Genomic DNA, 24,281 nt, shown 5'->3' on the forward strand with positions numbered 1-24,281 from the left:
ATAGAATAGAATAGAATAGTGTGGCCAAGTGTGATCGGACACACAAAGAATTTGTCTTGGTGCATACACTCTCAGTGTACATAAAATAAATTTTTGAAATTTAAATCAAATTAAAATTCAATCAAATCTTTACTATGGCCATAGACCAGTATACATTAAGCAACAATTTAAGGCCTTTAAAGTGTCTATTCAAACCCTAGAAGAAAAAGTAAAGTAGGAGTTTTTGATTTATTAATGTACGCAATTGTCATCATTTTAGATAATGGCTCTAGCATGGAATTCCAGCTTTATTAAAACATAAATAGAAGCAGTGTGACAAGGTATAATATATAGAACAGTTTTGAAGAAACATTTATCCCCATAGTAAACAATAGGGGCAAAAGGTCAGCTGTTTGTCTGTGGTTGATTAATGACAGTAGTTTGACAGCAAATTAAATGTCACATAAAGTTGGCAAATGATACAACAAATCAATATATAGTGATAAGAGCAGATACAATTATTTTGGTAGCCAACACCATTAGGTACACACAACTTGATTTAAGACAACAGTTTACTTCAGAGACTTTCCTAGAAAATGATTTGAGTTTTCAAAAGACCCCACAAAGTATTTGGGTAGATAGGCAGTAATTAGAACAATTCCAAGTAGATTGTATTTTCATGAGACAGCTGATGCCTCTTCTTAAAAACTAAGTAGAACAAACAATCAATTATTAAAATATACCAGCAAATATCAAGCCAAACTTTTTAAAGATTTCTGATAAATAATTGGTTAATTTAGGTTTACAGATATTTATTGTATTCATAGCTGTTCTTTAAGTGCAATAGTTCTTTGTCCCCTACAGATGTTCCAAGTAGATACTCCAAAATATTTTTCACCACTAGCAAATAAGAATCAAACTCTTGAAAAGTGCCATAATTGAAATACCGCCCCTCCCCCCACCAAAATCAATGTTTATATTTTGTATGTATTAATCAATCTGATATTGTTTTGCTTTGTGATTAAATTATCTAGTGAAATACCCGAAGGAAAATTTTTTAAAATTAATCCTAAATATTTTCTCAGTTCAATTTCTGGATTTTAGAAAAAGCTTATAGCCTGCAATTCTTCTAAATATATTTATTCAGTTCAGACCTTATTGAACTCAGAAACTTCTATTTCTGAAAAAAAATCAGTATGCTCAAAATTATATCGCAAAATGGATTTAAGGGCTTTATTTTGATAAATAAAAGCTGTTGGAGAAGCAAATTATAAAATGAAAATAGCTAGAAACACATATTAGAAACTGTTTGGTGTTACTTTTGTCAGAGAATCTTTAAATATATTGTTGGAAAATATTTATTTTAGTAATTTTCTAATCTGAATTGTTTTTAATAGCCTATTGCTAATTAATTTAATAAATTTATATAACTACCTAACTCAACAACAGAGTTGATAAAAAAGAAAAACAAATATATATACAAAAAATACACAGCAGCTGAGAAAACCAGGAATCATTTGTATAGCCAGGAGACAGATCCTCTCACCCCAAATCATTAGATGACTTCACCCAGCAGCTTCATTTAAATAGTTAAATAGGAGGGTCAGGAAAAAGAACTGAGGCATATCACAAAGTTGTGGTTGTGGGCTGGACCTTTCCTCTGCAACTTGAATCAACCCCAGATGAGAACCAACACAATGGAGTGCCGCCAACCCTTGGAGCAGGTCCAGGAAGATACCATGATTGATGGTATTGAAGGCGGCTAAAAAACATCAGGGGCAAGGATCGAGGCACTATTCCATTTCTGCTCCCAGCAGATGCCACCCAAGAGTGTGATCAGTGCAATCTTAGTACTATACACATGCCTGAATCCCAACTGAAAGGATCCAGATAATCCACTTCTTCCAGACACTTCTGAACCTGCAGCAGAATCACTTCTTCTATAGCTTTCTCTAAAAAAGGGAAGATTAGAAATTGGATGAAAATTTCCCAGACTATTTGGGTCAAGCAGTGGCCCCTTCTGGATGGGGTGCACCATTGCCTTCACAAAAGCCTTTCTTTTTCTTTCTGCATTTTTTTTTGTTTCTCTTGTTTTCTTTTAATTTGATTTTTGTTTTTGCCCTTTACTAATGCTAAAATCTTTAATATAAGGTATTTTGTTTAAAGAGAGATAAATAACTGTCTAATTAAAACTAACAAGACATGGAAAGCAGGCATAATATGCCTTCTGAATTTCTTTTTCAAGATCCTTAATAAGAGCTCTGCTTTGGGAAACATGTGCAAGAGAAAGGAATTGAGAGGGCTTAGAGTGGAGAAGTTGGCACTTTTCCAAGCACTGCCCATCTGTGTCCTCAATGGAGATGTACCAGAGGAATTTTCCTCCCTCCCTCCCTCCCTCATCTTTCTTTCAGATGATATTTGATTCTGTATTGTTAGTTTTCAGAGTTGCTATTGATGGATAGGCTTATTTAAATAACTTATTTCCTACATTCCATTGGATTAAAAATAATAAATATGATTCCAGATTAAACAATTTTATTGTTGTGAATAAAAATAAATTTCAGTAAATGACGGCTGATAAGAATATTCTGTAACTATTATCCTAATTATGCTGCTTTTTCATGAATTGATACTGTCCCTTTGGGTAAAGTTTCAGAATCCCAAACATATGGTCCAGAGGCCATGGACAGAATGTCCTTCTCCCTGGGGAGTGGTCAGTTCAGTGATTAAAACATATATATATTTGGTTCCTGCCTTTGTGAATGGCTTTGAGTAGCTTGCTGTTAACAACCTACTCAAGGCAAATTTCCTGTTTGGATGAAAATATTAAAACAAGGAATTCATTCCCTAATTACCATACTAAACATTTCTGTTAAAATTTGTTCTATTTCACTTTTTTAAAATAAAAATCTGAGATTCAAATAAATCTTTAAAAGCAAAGTTGTTCCTTATTTTCAAATGAGGGCTTTTCATAGACTCTATTTTTCACACAAATTTTCCATTTGACAGAAAGAAGTTGGACTTCATAAGTATCTCTAGGCTAATTTGCAAAGAGATACAGAAAATCTACCAGCCTGCTCTTATTTAATTTTTGTCTTTATTTTTCAACTGAAGGTTCATTAGAAAGAATTGCTCATGTGACATATGTTAAGTGCCTTGTGCTGTAATATCTGCAGTAAATGTATTATTCATACCATAAAAGGGAAACTTAAGTGGAGTCCTATGCATTTCAGAACTACTTCTCCCCGAATATAATGGGATTTATTCTCACATAAGCATGTATTGGATTATAATTCCACAGGCATAGTTATTTTGAAAAGCAAGGCTTTATGAAATTTTTCTCAAATGCTGAATATCTGCCTGATCCATAAATTATCAAATGGAATCTGTTTTTTAAATAATATCACTCTTTCCTTTTCTTCATGGAACCTCTAGTAGACATTTCATAGACCTTTCATGTTCAACATTTTGGTTAAAGTAGAGAAGCAAATTATCGTTATGTGCTATAATGGTGACGTGTTTTGACTTAACCTATTGAACATTCCATAGATCTGTGATGAAAGATATAATAACAATGTTAATCAAAGTTGCTACTGTGGAAATAGTGTTAAAGTTATGGTGTCTTTATTTTGCCAATATGTCTATTTATTATTTCAGAAGTAAACTGTATCTAAAATAAATGGTCTTGTATACAAAACAAATGATATTTAGAGCACCGAGACGATAAAATCAATAGCACTGTAAAGGATTACTTGGCCATCTGACTTGCCATAAAAACACTCTGAGCAAAAGAAATCCTTCACAAGGGTGCAGTGCATCTGTAGAATATTATGCCAGAAGGAAATTTTTTCAACTAGACATCCAAGATTCAGGCTGCAAAAATCTGTATGCCAACAGAGAAATACACAAAACTGTTTTGCTTCCATCTTCTGATCAATTGGATTTTTGCAGCCCAGATTTTGTAGCTCAAAGGAGTTTATTTAATCAATGGGGCGACAGATGTCAGAGACAGATGCTCCAAAACTGAGGGGGGGAACCATATACTATCAATATAGAACTAGATCAGCTCTCTTAATCTATTGTTGAATAACATTTCACCATCCCAGACCTGAAATAATTAGAGATAGCATACCTTCTATAACCATGCCCTCTAGGTGTATTGAATATTCTCATACAGGTTAGTTAGCATATACTTTTATTTTCTAAATAGTGCATGACTTAAGAGTAGCGAAAGATTTCTATATTTATTGCTGTCCTATTAGTTTATTATATATACTGTATACACTAAAAGATAGATATGTATGTGTGTGTGTATGTATGTATGTATGTATGTATGTATGTATGTATGTATGTATCAGGGGTGAAATCCAGCAAGTTCTGACAGGTTCTGGAGAACCAGTAGCAGACATTTTGAGCAATTTGAAGAATCCAGTAGCAGAAATTTTGAGTAGTTCAGAGAACCGGCAAATACCACCGGCAAATACCACCTCTGGCTGGCCCCAGAGTGTGGTGGGAATGGAGATTTTGCAATATCCTTCCCCCAAGAGTGGGAAGGGAATGAGGATTTTGCAGTATCCTTCCCCTGGAGTGGGGTGGGAATGGAATTTTTGCAGTATCCTTGCCCTGGAGTGGGGTGGTAATGGAGTTTTTGCAGTATCCTTCCCCTGCCATGCCCACCAAGCCATGCCCACCAAGCCACAGCACATCAACCAAGCCACGTCCACAAAACTGTTAATAAAAAATTTGGATTTCACCAGTGGTATGTATGTATGTATATCACAAGCCAATTTAACTTTCTTAATCTGAAGGCTAGGAATACTGAAATTCCTTTACTGAAATTGAGAAAAATGGGTGCAACTAAAAACTCTGTATAACAAAGTTGAACTTAGTTTTGAGTAAGAAACACAAATAACTCACGGCTCCCACCCAGTTTGAAATAAAGCCCATAGGTTCAGCAGGATTTATTTCTGAATCAATATATATGGTGCTTGTGAAAGGAAATGCTTTTAAAGAATTAAGTTTATATTCTATTTAAACATTCGTTGTTTATTTTAGACTGTTTATTTTAGAGCATTTATAGGCTATGCCAATCTGATTGATTCTGGCAGAGTATAGGAGCAAATACACATGCCCTTTGTATCAATCATATTGGACATTCTGCTTTATCTCTTGTACTCTTGGGATGTCTCTTTTAATAGTGAGTTTGCCATCTAGAATTTTTAATAAGGATTTCTATTGGGTTGGTTAAAAAGAAGATCTGCCACCTGATTAATTGATGGTATCATTGCAAATCAATATTTTAATCAATTGATGTAGCTAATCAATTAAATGTTGTGATGCTCGTGATTTTGTACAAACAATATAGAGACGACTTTGAGAAAAGAACTTTATAGGACAAGTTGGCATTTGAATAAGCATAAATGACATATTGTTGATCATTACTAATACCAAAAGCTCAATTTTATAATTTTACTAGTACAAATTAGTATCCTGAAGTACATTGAACTGAAAAAATATATAATTTTTTTAAAGTTGTCAATTAAATGGTTTGCTCTCTGCATGCTTCTTTTTTGTCAGGATTGATTACAGTAATTCTTTTTTAATAAAATGTGCCACGCTTCTTTCCTAAAATGCTGGACTAATTGCCAGTTGGGTGCTTAAACAGTGGCTTTGCCTTCATAATCCCAGTCTAAATTGCTAATTAATTTTACTCCCTCAAACAAAGAAGCACCCATCAGAACAATGCCAAGAAAAGGAAAGTTAGAGAAAGCTATGGCTGGCAGTTGCACTGAACAATAAACACATTTCCAGTAATATGAAACAAAATGAATCAAAAGGTTTAAAAGGTTTTTAGGTTGTGTTGCCTGATCGCAATTCTTTCATGATACTAACATGTAGAATTTATTTTAAATGTTCTGAAAAAAACACTTTGCTTAGAAGAATAAATGTCTATAGGGAAACCATAAATACATAAAATGCAGGATTTAAAATTCATTTTTTCTTTTCTTCTATATTCTCACAGGTCAGAAAATCCTTCACCACAGAAGTGAAGTTTTAGAAACTGTTGTGCTAATTAATCCTTCAGATGAAGCAGTCAGCACTGAGGTAAAGTAATAAATAATAAATAATAATATTTATTAAATCATATGTGGTGGACATGTCCAGAAGCTAAAAACTATTGGATTAAAATTAAGACATGGTTAGAAGAAATGACACAACAATATATTGATTTAAAACCAGAGCTGCTCCTATTGGGTATCCTCCCAGAGAAAATTAGTAAAGAAAATGTTTACTTGATTATACAGGCAATAACAGCAGCAAGGATTGTTTTTGCACAAAATTGGAAAGCAGAGAAAATACCTCTGGAAGGGGAAGTTATTAAAACAAAATTAGACTGTGCAGAAATGAATAGATTAATGTTGATAATTAAAGAAAGAGCGGATTAAGAATATTTTAAGATATCGGATCAATTTTACCATTGGTTAGAAAAAAAGATATAGGTAAGCAAACTAATAGTTATGTAAGAAAATGGTATAATTAGAATATTGTACTTGTGGAAAAAAGTAACAGATTAAATGAAAATGAAGATAGAAGAAACAACAAAAAGATGAAGTCAAGGAGAAAACACCAGGATGTATTAAATGTTTGTTTGTGTATAAATTAATTTTTTTTATTAAAAAAAGTAATTTTAAAAAATGATACCTATGCTGATATACTTTAATCAAAATTACATGCTATGGGCATAAAATAACTCAAAGCAACTAGACCAGAGATACTGATATTTTTATTAATCTATTTTATCTATATCACTCAAAAAGAAATAGAACGCATGTCTACTTTTAAGTAATTTCCACTGAATTTGGTGTGAATTATATTCAAGTACAGTAATAATGTATTTTGTGTAATATTGTGGTCTGATTATGTTATATTTTCACTTTCATGCTTATCTCTCATTTTTTCATCCACTCCTAGATGAAAATGAACCCTAAATATATGAATCAATAAATAAATGATATTTCATATTCCCTTCCTTTTCCTTGGTGACATTGTATATCTTCTTCTAGAATTTATGAGGAAAAAGCAAATTATGTGAATACAATATAAAATAACATGAATGGCAGACAGATGGGAGTATCCTGTTTCTCTCAGCAGTTAATCAAATGCTTGTGACAAATCTATAAATACTCAGAGAGAGAGGTGACTTTTCCTATTGTTCCCACCCATTCATCTAAACCATCTTGAAGAGTAGTGCTCATTCATCAATTTGATAAAGCTCTTCTACATGTTTTTCTGTTTATATTAAATTAATTTCTGATAATTACATTTTTTCTTAGGGGTTTCTACGAGTTTTCCAAATATTCAATATCTTGTTGATATTTTCCAACAAATATCAACTCGTATGTATAATTTGCTGGATCATTTTGGATCTTTTTTTAAATTGTCATTTGATTGGTTATTTTCTTCTCATTTTTCATGGAGATAATTTTCTGGAGGATGTTCTATACCTTTGTAAAATATTGTCAATATTTAATTTATATTATTATAGTTATATTTAATTTGAGAACTCTTGAATTATTGTCTTTCTCTAACATAACTTTAATTTCTTTATCATCCAAAAGCCTGATCTCTTTACTTGCAAGCTCCCTCTGATTTTAAGTCATTCAACTTAATAATTCACAATTATTTTACATCTCATTGTTTTTGTTTATTTCTTACTCTATGCTAGTACTGTCCAAATGGATTAAGCCACAATACTCAGTCTCCTATAATTGTCTGTGTTTTAAAACTTTTCTTTGGTGTTTTTGTTTTTTTTTGGGTGGTGGTGGTAATTAATGGCTGCTTTTGTTTGTTGTTTTGCTAAAGTTAATTTTGATCTTATCTGGGAAGTTTTTTATTCCTAAAAAAAGTCTTTTTCTTTTTTTACAGTAATATAATATATACTTTTCATTATAATTTGACAGCATTCTTTCAGTGTATATTTGACAAGAATTTTGTCAATTTCTTACTTTTGCCAATTTTTGCATGCCATCCTCTTAAATACATAAAATATAGTAGTATAATGCAGAAGCCATATATTAGTGAAATATTTTTGTCTTTCTGTTTTTCCTGAAAAGCTGTTCACTTTGTAAAATGTGCTGACAGCCTTTCTAGAGTCTCACCACCAGGTACAGGAAACAATAGAAGAGAAGTCTTTTTTTAACGGATCTAGTGCACTTAAAAGTGATGAAATTTAAGTGACATTCATGAGATAGTCAAATACTAATCTTATTGTTTAGTAATAATAATAAACAGGAAAGAGACATAGCCCATTAAAAGTAAAAGTACATTTTTATTTCCCGGCATAATTAGTTTTAAATCAGCATTGAATTTCCTTTTTTCTGTTTCCTTAAGCTTTTAGTGATCATCCCTGAACTCATTATAAAAGGTAATTCATTGAATCATATGTGTCTGAAGGGAAGAACAAATGAGAAAATATATGTTGTCCCAATGCAAACTCCATGGCATGTGGGGTGTTTGATACTCTCTGAGTTTGGTTGTTTTCTTGCAGACGTTTCATTACCAAACTAGATAACATAATTTATTTATTTATCAAATTTTTATACCGCCCTTCTCCCGAAGGACTCAGGGTGGTGTACAGCCTAAATAAAACACAATATTTATTTATTTTATTTATTTTTATTTATTTATTTATCAAACTTCTATACCGCCCTTCTCCCGAAGGACTTAGGGCGGTGTACAGCCTTCATTTAAAACAATTAATATACATATTAAAATAACAATTAAAAAACTTATTCAATAAAAGGCCAAATTAAAACCGTCGATTGACCATAAAAATACCCAATAAAATTACCATTAAAAGTTTAAAATTTAAATTTAAAATTTAAAAAATCAGGCCAGTCCCGCTTGTATAAATAAATAAGTTTTCAGTTCCCGGCGGAAGGTCCGAAGGTCAGGCAATTGGCGTAAACCGGGGAAGTTCGTTCCAGAGTAGGTGCTCCCACAGAAGGACCTTCCTGGGGCCGCCAGCCGACATTGCTTGGCGGACGGCACCTGAGAAGACCCTCTCTGTGAGGCGTGCGGGTCGGTGGGAGGCATGTGGAACAGCAGGCGGTCCCGTAAGTACCGGGCCCTAAGCCATGGGCGCTTTGAAGGTGGTAACCAAAACCTTGAAGCGCACCGGAAGACCACAGGTAGCCAGTGCAGACTGTGCAGGAGTGGTGTTACCGGGAGCAACGCGGTGCTCCCTCAATCACCAGCGCAGCTGCATCCTGGACTAACTGCAGTCTCCGGGTACACTTCAGGGGTAGCCCCATGTAGAGAGCATTGCAATAATCCAGTCGAGAAGTGACGAGAGCATGAGTGACCGTGCATAAGGCATCCCGGTCAAGAAAGGGGCGCAACTGGCGGACCAGGCGGACCTGGTAAAAAGCTCTCCTGGAGACGGCCGTCAAGTGATCTTCAAACGACAGCCGTTCATCCAGGAGAACGCCCAAGTTGCGCACCCTTTCCGTTGGGGCCAGTGGCTCACCCCCAACAGTCAGCCGCAGTTGCAGCTGACTGTACCGGGATGCCGGCATCCACAGCCACTCCGTCTTGGATGGATTGAGTCTGAGTCTGTTTCTCCCCATCCAGACCCGTACGGCCTCCAAACAACGGGACAGCACTTCGACAGCTTCGCTGGGGTGGCCTGGGGTGGAAAAGTACAGCTGGGTATCATCAGCGTACAGATGATAACCCACCCCAAAGCCACTGATGACCTCGCCCAACGGCTTCATGTAGATGTTGAACAGGAGAGGCGAGAGAATCGACCCCTGCGGCACCCCACAAGTGAGGCGCCTTGCGGCCGATCTCTGCCCCCCTGTCAACACCGTCTGCGACCGGTCGGAGAGGTAGGAGGAGAACCACCGATAAACGGTGCCTCCCACTCCCAACCCCTCCAACCGGCGCAGCAGGATACCATGGTCGATGGTATCAAAAGCCGATGAGAGATCCAACAGGACCAGGGCAGAGGAACAACCCCTATCCCTGGCCCTCCAGAGGTCATCCACCAACGCGACCAAAGCTGTCTCCGTGCTATACCCGGGCCGGAAGCCGGACTGGAACGGGTCTAGATAGACAGCTTCCTCCAGGTACTGAGGGAACTGCCGTGCCACCACACTCTCTACAACCTTCGCCACAAAGCGAAGGTTGGAGACTGGACGATAATTACCCAAAATAGCTGGGTCCAGGGAAGGCTTCTTGAGGAGGGGTCTCACCACCGCCTCTTTCAAGGCAGCGGGAAAGACCCCCTCCATCAAAGAAGCATTTATAATACCCCGGAGCCAGCCTCGTGTCACATCCTGAGTGGCCAGCACCAGCCAGGAGGGGCACGGGTCCAGTAAACATGTAGTGGCATGCAGCCTCCCCAGCAACCTGTCCATGTCCTCGGGAGCCACAGAATCAAACTCATCCCAAACCACATCAACAAGACGAGCCTCAGTCATCTCATCTGGATCATCGCAATCTTGGTCCAAGCTATCCTGAAGCTGAGCGATTTTATCATATAGATAACCGTTAAACTCCTCGGCACGTCCCTGTAAGGGGTCATCCCGTCCCCCCTGATGAAGAAGGGAACGGGTCACCCGAAACAGGGCGGCCGGGCGGTTATCTGCCGACGCAATGAGGGAGGAGGCGAGAGAATCGACCCCGCGGCACCCCACAAGTGAGGCGCCGCGCTGATCTCTGCCCCCCTGTCAACACCGTCTGCGACCGGTCGGAGAGGTAGGAGGAGAACCACCGATAAACGGTGCCTCCCACTCCCAACCCCTCCAACCGGCGCAGCAGGATACCATGGTCGATGGTATCAAAAGCCGATGAGAGATCCAACAGGACCAGGGCAGAGGAACAACCCCTATCCCTGGCCCTCCAGAGGTCATCCACCAACGCGACCAAAGCTGTCTCCGTGCTATACCCGGGCCGGAAGCCGGACTGGAACGGGTCTAGATAGACAGCTTCCTCCAGGTACTGAGGGAACTGCCGTGCCACCACACTCTCTACAACCTTCGCCACAAAGCGAAGGTTGGAGACTGGACGATAATTACCCAAAATAGCTGGGTCCAGGGAAGGCTTCTTGAGGAGGGGTCTCACCACCGCCTCTTTCAAGGCGGCGGGGAAGACCCCTTCCATCAAAGAAGCATTTATAATACCCCGGAGCCAGCCTCGTGTCACATCCTGAGTGGCCAGCACCAGCCAGGAGGGGCACGGGTCCAGTAAACATGTAGTGGCATGCAGCCTCCCCAGCAACCTGTCCATGTCCTCGGGAGCCACAGAATCAAACTCATCCCAAACCACATCAACAAGACGAGCCTCAGTCATCTCATCTGGATCATCGCAATCTTGGTCCAAGCTATCCTGAAGCTGAGCGATTTTATCATATAGATAACCGTTAAACTCCTCGGCACGTCCCTGTAAGGGGTCATCCTGTCCCCCCTGATGAAGAAGAGAACGGGTCATCCGAAACAGGGCGGCTGGGCGGTTATCTGCCGACGCAATGAGGGAGGAGGCGTAAGAACGCCTCGCCACCCTCAGTGCCACTAGGTAGGTCTTTGAAAAAGACCTAACTAGTGTCCGATCAGCTTCGGAGAGGCTGGACCTCCAGGCACTCTCTAGGCGTCTTCTCCAGCGTTTCATCTCTCTCAGCTCCTCAGAGAACCAAGGAGCTAATCGAGATCTGCGTCGGGTCAGAGGCCGCAAAGGCACGACACGGTCCAAAGCCCCAGCCGTGGCCTGTTCCCAGGCCGTGACTAGTTCTTCGGTCGTGCCGTGGGTAAGATCCTCAGGGAACGGCCCAAGCTCCGTCTGGAACCTCTCAGGGTCCATCAGGCGCCTGGGACGGAACCAACGCATATATATACAATTAAAATCAAAATAATCAATATTGACATAGCTCAACCTTGAGATATAAATATTCTCTTCTTTCAGTTTCATGGCATGTATTTGTGCTGGACATTAGGACACAAATATAAAAAGGTTGGATTTAGATCATAATGTCATGAAGCATATTACTGATATTTTTTTCACCACTGCAGATAGCTACTGTATGATCGATCACCCATAAATTGACCCAAAATTGAGGGGAATTTTTTTTATGGCATATTCTAATTTATTGACTTCAAAGACAAGATGAAAACTGTGTTGTCATTATTGATCTGAAGAAATTATTCTCATCATTAGCTATAAAGATAGACCTCACTTAACAACTATAACTGAGACTGGCAACTCATCACTAAGTAATACAGTAGTTAAGCAAGATGCCATGTGACTGTGATGGGCTTATAACTCTACTTCCATTGTGGTCATTAAGCAAGTCACCCACAGTCTTTAAGTGAAACATTGTTGGTTTTACATCTGGCTTCTCCTTTGAGAAGTTGTTTATTGGAAGTTGGCCGTGAAGCATGCAAATATTGATCACATAACTGTGGGGATACTTCAAAGGGTAAGAAATGGCCATAAGGATATTTTTTCAGCACCATCATAACTTTGAATGGTAGTTCAAGGCAGTTGTTAAGTGAGGACTACCTGTAATTATATATTTCTGACACATTATTTCCTACATTTGGTAACACAGCATTAAAAAATCATTAATTCGATTTCTCCTGCAACTGCAGGTATGAGGATGAGGTACTTTTTTCCTCTGCTAAAATTTCTCTCTTGTTGATGAAAGTTTGATCCCCTCACAACATGTGAGAGCTATTTTGATCTCAAGTGCCATTCAAAGCCCTGTGGTCTTGTGGGACTTCCTTAGAATTTGGAAAGCTAAGGAAAATTAATAGCCTGGCTCTTAATCCAGAGAGAATCCACAGCATTTCCTGTGTGGAACTCTAGTGGAAATAATTTTCCCATTGCTAGAATCACCCACTTTGGTCCACCTCCTGTGGTTTTTCCCTTTCCTGCTCGGTCAGGGGTCTGCAAACTTGGCTCTTTTACGACTTGTGGACTTCAACTCCCAGAGTCCCTCAGCCAGCAAAGCTGAAGTCCAGAAGTCTTAAAAGAGCCAAGTTTGCAGACCCTTGTGCTAGGTAATAAGGCTCAGTGGTCACTATTCCCCTATCCTCCACAGGTGTTCTCTACGGAATGCTTTTGTTGATCCACCCACAGTGGATGGGCACATTTCTCTTTAACAGCAAACTGCAGTCAGAGAAGAGGATGAATGTTAGCTAATTGCCATGGTTAGTGCTACACATAACCCAGAAGAAGGGGTGGCTAGATAATTGTGTCAGGGAAAGGAAAGGTGGGGTTTCTGAAAGGCATAAGATGCTGCTAATGGTTGTGGAGACAAAGCCAATGTTCACATGGAGGTGAGACTTAAGCTTTGATTCTCTTTTCCATGCATGTTTACTTCAGAATACAGTCTTATACAATCTTATGAAAATAAATCATCTGAATCATCTGTGTCTTTTTAATAATCTTTTTAAAGCTGTTCTTTAATATTTCAGATTTAATACACCAAATTTAGTTTCAGATCAAATTATTAATACATATCTTGGGATAATTTGGCTTTGTTGTCATGATAGTGTATCTGTGGAAGTCTCTTCCCCTGAATGCGCACCTAGAAACTACCGTTATTCCATTTCAGGGTCCTTGGCATTAACAACAAAAAGCCTGGATGACTTACTAGTTGATAGCAAAGAAGTACAGAAACTATTTTTGATTTCCTCTAATAGTCATCCAGATCTTTGCAGTCTGGTAGTCCCAACATTGCACAGACCAAATCCACTCCTTAAGATTATTGTGCTTAACAACATAGATGCTTATTTTTCCAAACTTCCCAAAAATCTTAATTTTCACTGAACTTGCTATTCTGTTCTTTTAACTTGATTGGATTAACATTATTGTTTTGATTTCAAATAGGATTCCCCTTTCATTTTCTAATATATGCTATATATTATTATATTATCCTCCCTCACTGAAACACAATCATTCCTCTCTTTTTTTTGGATAAATACGGTCTAAGGGTAATCTATAATTTCCTTGAGGTTATTAATATTAATTTCCCCCCTAAAGAAGGCATGGAGTATAAAAGATGTTTCAGAGTGATTATTTGTATCTCCTACTGCAGGTGCGTTTAATGATAACAGATGCTGCACGACATAAACTTCTGGTACTAACTGGGCAGAACTTTGAAAATACAGGCGAACTCATTCTTCAGTCAGGATCTTTCTCATTTCAGAATTTCATTGAGATCTTCACAGACCAAGAGGTTTGTTTCTTAATTGTTGCTACTCTGTAACTCATTGGGGCTGAAGTTTTGTTTGTACTTTTGATTGTACAGCAGATTTAGTCATTTAATGTTTTGAAGAGGAGTAAAAAAAAAATCAGAAATATATGTCCATTATGCTATTACTTTCTAAAATACTGTATAGACTGAAAGACAAGGAATAAAAGATAGTCAATTTTTATTTATTTGCTTACAGTTTCTATATCCATCCCCAACCTGAGGAGTTTCTGGAAGATATGCAACAAAGCAAATAGATAAATCCAGAGTATACAGCTAATTCTCAGTTAATGAGCACTCGTTGAGCAATTGTTCAAACATGATAGTGCTGAACTAGTGGTGGTTACAAGTGGTTCTTAAACTGGTTCTTCTATGATCATGTGATCATGATCAGGGCACTTGGCAAGCAGCTTGCACACATGATGGTTAGAGCATCCCACAATCACATGATTGCGATTTGCAACTTTCCCGCAGTTTAACGCAAGTGAAGTCAATCAGAAAGCCAGCAGGGCAGGTCTCAAGTCACTTAAGTAAAATTCCCCTGCCTGCAGAACCACTTCCAGTCCTTCTTTGCTTGTGCCATTCCTCAATGGCCACCTGCACCACCTTGCACACTCTCCCCAAGTCTCACTGTGCTTGTGTGGTGCCTGTCCAGTGATTCACATATCCTTTTCTGGCCACTTGAACATCCTTTCCCCAGCTCATTAAGTTTAGACCAAGGGTCTCCAACCTTGGCAACTTTAAGCCTGGAGGACTTCAACTCCCAGAATTCCCCAGCCAGCTTTGCTGGCTGGGGGATTCAGGGAGTTGAAGTCCTCCAGGCTTAAAGTTGCTAAGGTTGGAGACCCCTGGTTTAGACCTTCCTCCCTTACTACTTGCATTCGTTCCTTCACCTGACAGCCCCACCATGCTTGCACTATGCCTCCCTGTCATCTGCACACTCACTAAGCCCAACTATGCTCACACTGCACCTCCTTGGCCACTTGTACACTCATGCACCCTTGCATGCCATCCCCAGGTCTCACACACTGTATCTCCCCAGACACCCACACATCTTTGTACACTCGCTCCCACTTTCTCTTTACCTGCCTGCCAGCTTGTGACTGCCCCGGGACTTGCAACTTCTTGCTGGCTTCCCCATTGACTTTGGTCATTGGAATCCAGCAGGAAATTGCAAGGAGATGCTTGCTTAATGACCTGTGATCCCCACTTAACAATGACAGTGGGGACTGCAAGAATTGCCATAGCTAAGAAATGAAGTCACATGACATTGTGCTTTACAACTGCATAGCAATGGAAATTCTAGCGCCAATTGCCTAATAACTCAAGGGCTATTTATAAGTAACAATACATTCCAATATTAATGTCACTAAACAATCACTTGAGTTAAAAGCTTGATGGGATAAATTTGTTTTAGTTGCCTTGCAGAATGCCAGGAAGAAGCGTATTATCTGAACCTCAGTAAACCCTTTTGAGATATTCTTATTGGCTGGGCAAATTCAGCCCTTGGAAAATAATGTCATACCACAAAGGACTTTGAAGGGTTAATGAACAGTTTGAATTGGCCAGAAAGTTAATACCGATAGCCTTTCTAACAAATTCAAAATCATTATTGCATGACATCCTTATTTAGGATCACCTGCAGCTTCTGGGACATTTTCAAAGGCTGTCCCACATGAAGTGCATTACATTAATCAAACTATATGTGGATTACAGAACAAGTTACCATCACTAGAGTATCTTGGTATAGGGAATGTGTCAACTGATGGTCCAGCTGCCCATTGCTTCTACCTACTGTTTAAGTCGTAGCTGTAGATCCAAAAGGACCTATAGGTCATGAAGCAATTCCTTTGGGGAGCCCATGATCTCATACAAGGTATCATGGTGACTGATGTTTACAGATATACATTGATGTTTAGGAACTTGTTCTTGGAAGGATTTAAACTTAACAGCCTCCAGACACTTGCCAAGACTTTATATGATATCCAAGGTTTAATTAGGAATGACAGTGAATACATGAGTATTATCAGTATGCTGATGACATCCTACCCCAAACTAACAAGCAGCTTGATAGATATATTAAATAGAGCACCTCACACAGCAGTAATCATAGGTTTGAAGATTGCCCCCAACTGACTGCAGCTGCCCTTTGAGGTAAGAGTCAGAATTCCAAAGCATGGTGCAATCTTACAACCTTTGTTGATGGTCCAGCAAGATGCCATGTTTAATGGTACTGGATGTAGTTGATAGAGGTCTAATAGGCCCAAGAAAATGCATTCCCACATTCAGTATCTCAGAAAGGTAACACTAGACTGACCAATATTGTTTCCATCCCAGGGCTGAACCTGAATCCTGCTTAGCAAGTTATTATTTTTTTGCCCTAAGATTTTCTGTTGCTGGGACATAGCCATCTTAACCATCTTTCTCAAAAACAGAAAGCAGTGTATCAGGTGAAAGTTATTAAAAATGAAGTCACCTGAGGGCTTCTCGCATTATGAATATATATTCAAATCAGAAACCAAGTATATTTGTTTCTGAAACAAACCTAGACAAGGATCTAGAAGTAAGTTTTCTTTTTTAGTCCAGATCTTTTATATCTGTATATTCTAGTATATTTGCCTTCTTTATGCTTACTTAGAATAGAATAGAATAGAATAGAATAGAATAGAATAGAATAGAATAGAATAGAATAGAATAGAATAGAATAGAATTTTTTTTATTGGCCAAGTGTGATTGGACACACAAGAAATTTTTCTTGGTGCATATGCTCTCAGTGTACATAAAAGAAAAGATACCTTCATCAAGAATTCTAAGGTACAACACTGAACGATAATGTAAGTAATGTTACTACCCAAGTCTAAAACAATAACATTAAATTGGCTCAATCTTTTTAGGAAGTCAGCAAACACAGCTGATATATTTCCATGGCTAAAACCATGATGGAATATAAATACTTTTGAAATAAAAGCAACTTTTCTTAATATGGAAATGCCTTGGCACTGAGCCAGTATATAATTGCTATTTTTTCTTCTTCTTGCAGATAACAGTGTATATTAGAGAAAAGAAGACTTTAGACTAGCATAAATACTTTGATTTGTACTAGAACACTAAATTCAATTATGGGGGCCAAAGGCAAAATTCTAACTCGGAAAGCACATCCGCTTTCTACTGATTTAATTTTGAGACATAAATATGAATGAAGTGTATACAATCCTATCATATTTCTGCTTGGGTTTTTTTCCATTTCAGATTGGAGAATTATTGAGCACTACTCACCCTGCCAACAAAGCCAGCTTAACACTTTTCTGTCCTGAGGAAGGGGACTGGAAGAATTCAAACCTTGACAGACACAACCTTCAAGATTTCATCAACATTAAGCTGAATTCTTCTTCCATTTTGCCTGAAATGGAAGGGCTTTCTGAATTCACAGAGTACTTGTCAGAATCAGTGGAAGTACCATCTCCATTTGATATTTTGGAGCCGCCAACATCTGGAGGCTTTCTGAAACTTTCTAAGCCTTGTTGTTACATTTTCCCTGGTGGAAGAGGAGATTCCGCACTGTTTGCTGTGAATGGGTTCAACATGCTAATCAATGGAGGATCAGAGAGAAAATCTTGCTTCTGGAAACTCATCAGACATTTGGACAGAGTGGATTCAATTTTGCTCACTCACATTGGAGATGACAATTTGCCAGGAATTAACAGCATGTTGCAACGGAAAATAGCGGAATTGGAAGAGGAGCAATCTCAAGGCTCTACTACCAATAGCGACTGGATGAAAAATCTAATTTCACCTGATTTGGGAGTTGTGTTTCTCAATGTTCCTGAAAGCCTAGGAAACCCTGATCCTAATTTGCAATTAAAAAGAAGTGTAGAAGAGGCTTGTTTCACGTTGCAATACTTAAACAAGCTATCCATGAAACCAGAACCTCTCTTTAGAAATATAGGAAACAACACTGAGCCCATTATCCTTTTTCAAAAAATGGGTGTAGGGAAACTGGAAATGTATGTCCTTAACCCAGTCAAAAACAGCAAAGAAATGCAATATTTCATGCAGCAGTGGACAGGTACGAACAAAGATAAAACTGAACTAATATTACCAAATGGTCAAGAAATAGACATCCCAGTTTCCTACCTGACTTCGATCTCATCATTGATTGTATGGCATCCTGCAAACCCTGCTGAAAAAATTATCAGAGTTCTTTTCCCAGGGAACAGTACACAGTACAGCATATTAGATGGCCTAGAGAAGCTCAAACATTTGGACTTCCTTAAACAACCAATAGTGACACAAAAAGACTTAAGTGGTAACCTGACAAGTCCAGCAGTAAAGCAGACAAAACTGAAGCAGAGAACAGACAGTAAAGAAAGTCTCAAGCCAATCACTAAAACACTGTCTACAAAGACTGTCAGAAAAGAATCGAGAGAGGAGGCTTCTGACACAGGGAAATCTAGCCCACCAGAAAAGGCTCAAAAAGTAGAAAAACCCATCATAAAAAAGGAAAAACCAGCAAAAAGTGAAAGTAGGCTCTCTGTGACTGAAAAAGACCTAACAGCAAAGGAGCAACCAGTTGTGAAATCTGAAACTGTTGAAAAACAAACCACCGATGTGAAACCAAAAGTAATAAAGGAGAAGCAGGTGAAAAAGGAAGTGAAAGTAAAATCTGAAGAAAAACAAGAGGAGAAAGAAAAGTCAAAGAAAGAGGTGCCTAAGAAGGATGAAAAATCCCAGGCCAGGAAAGAAGAAAAGCCTAAAAAGGATGATTTGAAGAAAGAAATAAAGAAAGAATCTAAAAAAGAGCCAAAGAAAGAAGCTGCTCCAAAAGAATCCAAAAAAGAAGAGAAAAAGGAAGTGAAAAAGGAAGAAAAGAGAGAAATCAAGAAGGTTCCTAAGGAGATAAAGAAAACCTCTGCTGCTTTGCCTGAATCAAAGAAGATTATGGCAAAGTCAAAACCACAGAAGAAGGAAGAACCCGTCAAAAAAGAAAGTGGACTTGCTGGGAAACCCAAAGAAAAAGTTAAAAGCAAGCCAGTGAAGAAAGAGCTCAAAGTGGCTGAAAAATCAGCTGCAGCAGTGACTGTTTTGGGAGCTGGGGCTGCAACAGTAGCAGCCGCAAGCCTAGCAGCCAGTGGGAAAGAATTTGAAGTTGAGAGGTCACTTATGTCCTCACCAGAAGACCTAACAAAAGATTTTGAAGAACTAAAAGCGGAAGAAGTTGAAGTAGTGAAGGAAACAGAGGAAGATAAAGTTAAAATCGAAAGCCAGCTAACTGATGTAGAACAAAAGGAAGATTATACAGTTCAAAAAGAAAAAATAGAAGGTCCAATTCATTCTCCTGATGAAGATATCACTGCTGCAGAACCTGAGGGAGAATGTGAACGAACTCCTGAAGAGCTGGAGTCTGTAGGAAAGGACAAGGTTGATGACAGTGAAAAATTTGAAGAGGAAGGAGCAGGTTTTGAAGAATCTTCTGAGGCAGGTGACTATGAAGAAAAGGCTGAGACCGAGGAGGCAGAAGTACAAGCGGACAATGAAGAAGTACCAACAAGTTTCAAAAAGCAAGGCATAAAGGATATAATTGAAACAGAGGAGATTGAAAAAGAAATGATAGAAGCTCCCGAAAATGAAAAAATGAAAGGGTTAATGTATGATAAAAAAGCAGAATTTAGAATGGAGTATGAAGATCACTATGAGGACAATTTAGAAGAAAGAGCAGTTGAAAAGGCAGAAATAGAAGACACTGAAGAAGAAATTGAAGAAGACAAAACCGAGGAGGTCAAAGATGAAGAGGAAACTGAAAAAATACAAGCTGAAGGAGATTATGTCATGGCTGTAGTAGACAAAGTAGCTGAAGCTGCTGAAATGGATGATAAACATGGTTTGCCTATAACTACTCCAACTAAATTGTCAGAATCTCCATCTCCGGCAAAGGAACCAGCATCTTCAATCCATGATGAAACTCTACCTGGTGGGTCAGAAAGTGAAGCAACGGTTTCAGATGAAGAAAACAGAGAAGACCAGCCTGAGGAATTCACTGCTACTTCAGGTTATACCCAGTCCACTATTGAAATATCCAGTGAACCGACTCCAATGGATGGAATGTCAACTCCACGAGATGTAATGAGTGATGAAACAAATAATGAAGAAAGTGAATCTCCTTCCCAAGAATATGTCAACATTACTAAGTATGAGTCAGCACTATATTCTCAAGATTTTGCTAGACCTAAAGTTGCTCCTCTTCCTGATGCTTTTAATGGATTATCCGAAGGATCAAAAACAGATGCTACTGAAGGCAAAGACTATAATGTTTCAGCTTCTACCATTTCACCACCTTCTTCATTAGAGGAAGATAAATTTAACAAAACTGCCTTCCAGGATCTGTATCATCTTCGAGAAAATGAATTCAAAACTGTTAATAAATTAGAAATTTCAGAAACTTGGGATGGGAAGATTAGCCCAACTATAGATGAAAGTCCAGCCCCACTATCACCTGTTGCTAAAACACCTCTTAGCGAACGTAGTGTGAACTTTTCCCTAACTCCCAATGAGATTAAAACATCAACTGAGCCTGTTTCTCTCACAACACTGCCAGAAAAACATCATGAAACCCAGGAAGAACAGTGCCCCAGCCCTGATGATAAAACTTTAGAAGTGGTATCCCCTTCACAATCAGCTGCTGGAAGTGCTGGTCATACTCCTTATTATCAGTCTCCCACTGATGAAAAGTCAAACCAACTTCCAACTGAGATTCCTGGAAAGACAACTGAAGTACCAATCAGTGTTGAAGTTAGTGATGCCAAAGACAATGTTGCAAAACACAGAATAAGCCCAATGGATGAACCAGTGCCTGATTCTGAATCGCCTTTTGAGAAAGTGCTTTCACCTTTACGAAGTCCTCCACTTATTGGTACAGAATCTTCTTATGACACATTTTTAAGTGCTGATATAAAATCTCTCAAAGAAACTGAAATCACCTTTGAAAAGAAAAGTGAAACAGATGATTCCGTGTTGCAGGAGATCTCAGTTTCTGAAGTTACTTCAACAAACATTTTCCAAGAGCAGCAGGATGAAAAAGATTTGGAGCTGACACCTCCAAAATCAGACATTCTTCTATTAAAGAAAAAGGATGATTTAGATGCTTCAGAAATTCAGTCTGCATTAGTTTTGGATGAGAGGAAACTGGCAGAGGTTTCTCCTACTCAGGTGGATATTAGTCATTTAGGCTATTTCAAAGAGGACACTAAAATGTCAATATCTGAAAGTACCGTCTCTGATAAATCTGCAACTCCTGTTGATGAAGTTGTAGCAGAAGATACTTATTCCCATATTGAAGGAGTTGCGTCTGTTTCTACAGCATCTGTTGCTACTAGTTCATTCCCAGAACCAACCACTGATGATGTATCTCCTTCGTTACATGCTGAGGTTGGATCTCCTCACTCTACTGAAGTTGATGATTCTCTTTCTGTGTCTGTTGTACAAACACCAACTACATTTCAAGAAACAGAAATGTCTCCATCTAAAGAAGAGTGTCCTAGACCAATGTCTATTTCTCCACCAGACTTTTCTCCTAAAACAGCAAAGTCAAGAACACCAATACTAGATCATAGATCTCCTGAACAATTGACTATGTCAGTAGAATTTGGACAAGATTCACCTGAACAGTCTTTGGCCATGGATTTTAGCAGACAGTCGCCTGAACAACCCATAGTAGGTGCTGGTGTGCACCATATATCTGAAAATGGTCCCACAGAGGTTGATTTTAGCCCTTCAGACATGCAGGAACATGGATTTCCAGATAAAATATCACCAGTGGAACAAGTGTGTTTTAGCCATGAGAAGGATATTTCAGAAATTATTTCAGTTTCTCAGATAGAGGCTTCACCGTCACCGTCCACTTCCTCTGTCCATACACCTTCACAGGCAAGTTCTCCCCTGCAAGAAGAAATCCTATCAGCTGTTACACAGCCTAGTGATATGCCATTACATTCTACATTTCCATCAGAAAAAATGCAAAGCTTGGGAGAGAAACTCTCACCAAAGTCTGATTTATCTTCATTGACACCACGGGAATCTTCTCCTTTGTATTCACCTAGTTTTTCAGATTCACCACCTATAATGAAAGAAACAATGGCTGCTTCTCAGTCATCTCTATTATCACTGCACGTATCCCCAGACAAATTGTTTGGCTATCATACATCAATAGTTCAAGATCCTGAGTCAAAGCATGGCCAAGAGCTTCTAGTATCTAAGGATCAGGAAGATACTGAAGAAACATCCATCTCACCAGAACCGCTTATTTACTCTTATAAGGAAACTGGAAGAATCACTAGGTCACCTGAGGCTGTTAGTTATTCCTATGAAAAAACAGAGGAAGTCACTGAATCCCCTGAAACCTTTGATTACAACTATGCTGCAACAAAGGAAATCACCAGATCAATAGAGGCAGATAGTTATTCCTACGAAAAAACAGAAGAAACCACCAAGTCACCAGATGCCCTTGATTATTCTTATGAAAAATCCACCAAACCGTCAGAGTCTGTCCATTATCCTTTTGAGTACACAGAGAAAGCCACCAAATCGCCTGACATTTCAAGTTATCGCTATGAGAATGACAAATACTTTGTTTCAGAAAAATCTGAAATCCGCCAAGATGTTGATTTATGTCTTGTCTCATCCTGTGAATACAAGCATCCCAAAACAGAACTGTCACCTTCTTTTATAAATCCTAACCCCTTAGAATGGTTTGCAAATGAAGAACAATCTCAAGATCAAGAAAAGCTGTTGGTTCAGTCCGGAGGGGCTCCACCACCCTCTGGAGGAAAACAGCCAGCTCGCCTGTGTGGTGAAACACCCCCGACTTCTGTAAGCGAATCTGCTCCGTCACAGACTGACTCAGATGTACCCCCTGAAACGGAAGAGTGTCCTTCCATTACAGCAGATGCTAACATTGATTCAGAAGATGAATCTGAAACGATACCGACAGATAAAACGATTACATATGAACACATTGACCCTCCCCCAGTCCCTGTTCAAGATCGCAGCCCTTCACCTAGGCACCCGGATGTCTCCATGGTAGATCCAGAGACATTACCTATTGACCAGAATCTAGGGAAACCTTTGAAAAAGGATCTGAAAGAAAAAACAAAAACCAAAAAACAGGGGACTAAGACCAAATCTTCCTCTCCTGCCAAGAAGAGTGATAGCAAACCTAAGCAAGTGGCTTCTCCAAAACCTGCTGGCTTGAAGGAATCATTAGATAAAGTTTCCAGAACAGCTTCTCCGAAGAAGAAGGAGTCTGTGGAGAAAGCTGCCAAAAATATCTCTACTCCAGAGATAAAATCATCTCATAATGAAGAGAAAGATAAAGAAACTAAGAATGCAGCCAACTCTACAACATCAAAATCAGCAAAAACTACAACTTCAGGTGAGATAAATTGTACAGTTAATCTCATATATCAGCTTCCTTCAACCTGTTATCTTTGAGATGTACCAGATTGCAGCACTCAAAATTATCAGCCTTCATTGATAGCTCTGGTGTAACTAAATTACTAAAGAATACATATTTTTCTGTAGCTGTATTTAAACCTATCTGTTTTAAAAGCCATTATTTTACATGAAGACCGTTGAAATAGTGTAATAGCGTTTATTTCAGACTTGTTAACCCGAATGATTTTAGCATGATTCTTAGTGTTTGTCAATGATTGCATTTAAATTTCTGATTTTCTATAAAGCTTCAGATCGTTCACGTAAAACAAATGTAAGATTTAATTAGCATTTTTTTGCTTTTTAATAACCAGGATTTGTTTTCTTCAAAATCATTGAAAGAGGGCTGATGGCAGTGACAAATAAGGGTAATAATGGAAGATGTCTCTCCTAATGTTGATAAGCCCATATTGTTCATTTCCAACCACCATTTCCAATTCTGTCTTCCCCTGCATTAGTTTTTCTTTAAACATTCTAATGTTTTTACTGACATCATTTGTTTCCAAACATCTGACGATCCAATTAGGTAGTAAGATTGTTTATAAAACCCCATTTTATAAACAAT

The 24,281-nt window shown here is 38.6% G+C and overlaps 1 protein-coding gene across 1 annotated transcript in view; it reads left to right on the plus strand.

Moving 5' to 3' along the window:
• The window catches only part of MAP1B (microtubule associated protein 1B), a 79,993-nt gene that overhangs the window by 36,267 nt on the left and 19,445 nt on the right, over positions 1 to 24,281 (plus strand). Inside the window, exons 3-5 of the mRNA XM_058168951.1 lie at positions 6,002 to 6,084; positions 14,078 to 14,218; positions 17,483 to 23,657. Coding sequence (XP_058024934.1) covers positions 6,002 to 6,084; positions 14,078 to 14,218; positions 17,483 to 23,657 — 6,399 coding nt within the window. The remainder of the gene's footprint in view (positions 1 to 6,001; positions 6,085 to 14,077; positions 14,219 to 17,482; positions 23,658 to 24,281) is intronic.

Source organism: Ahaetulla prasina, chromosome 2, assembly GCF_028640845.1.
Source record: "Ahaetulla prasina isolate Xishuangbanna chromosome 2, ASM2864084v1, whole genome shotgun sequence".
Lineage (NCBI taxonomy): Eukaryota > Metazoa > Chordata > Lepidosauria > Squamata > Colubridae > Ahaetulla > Ahaetulla prasina.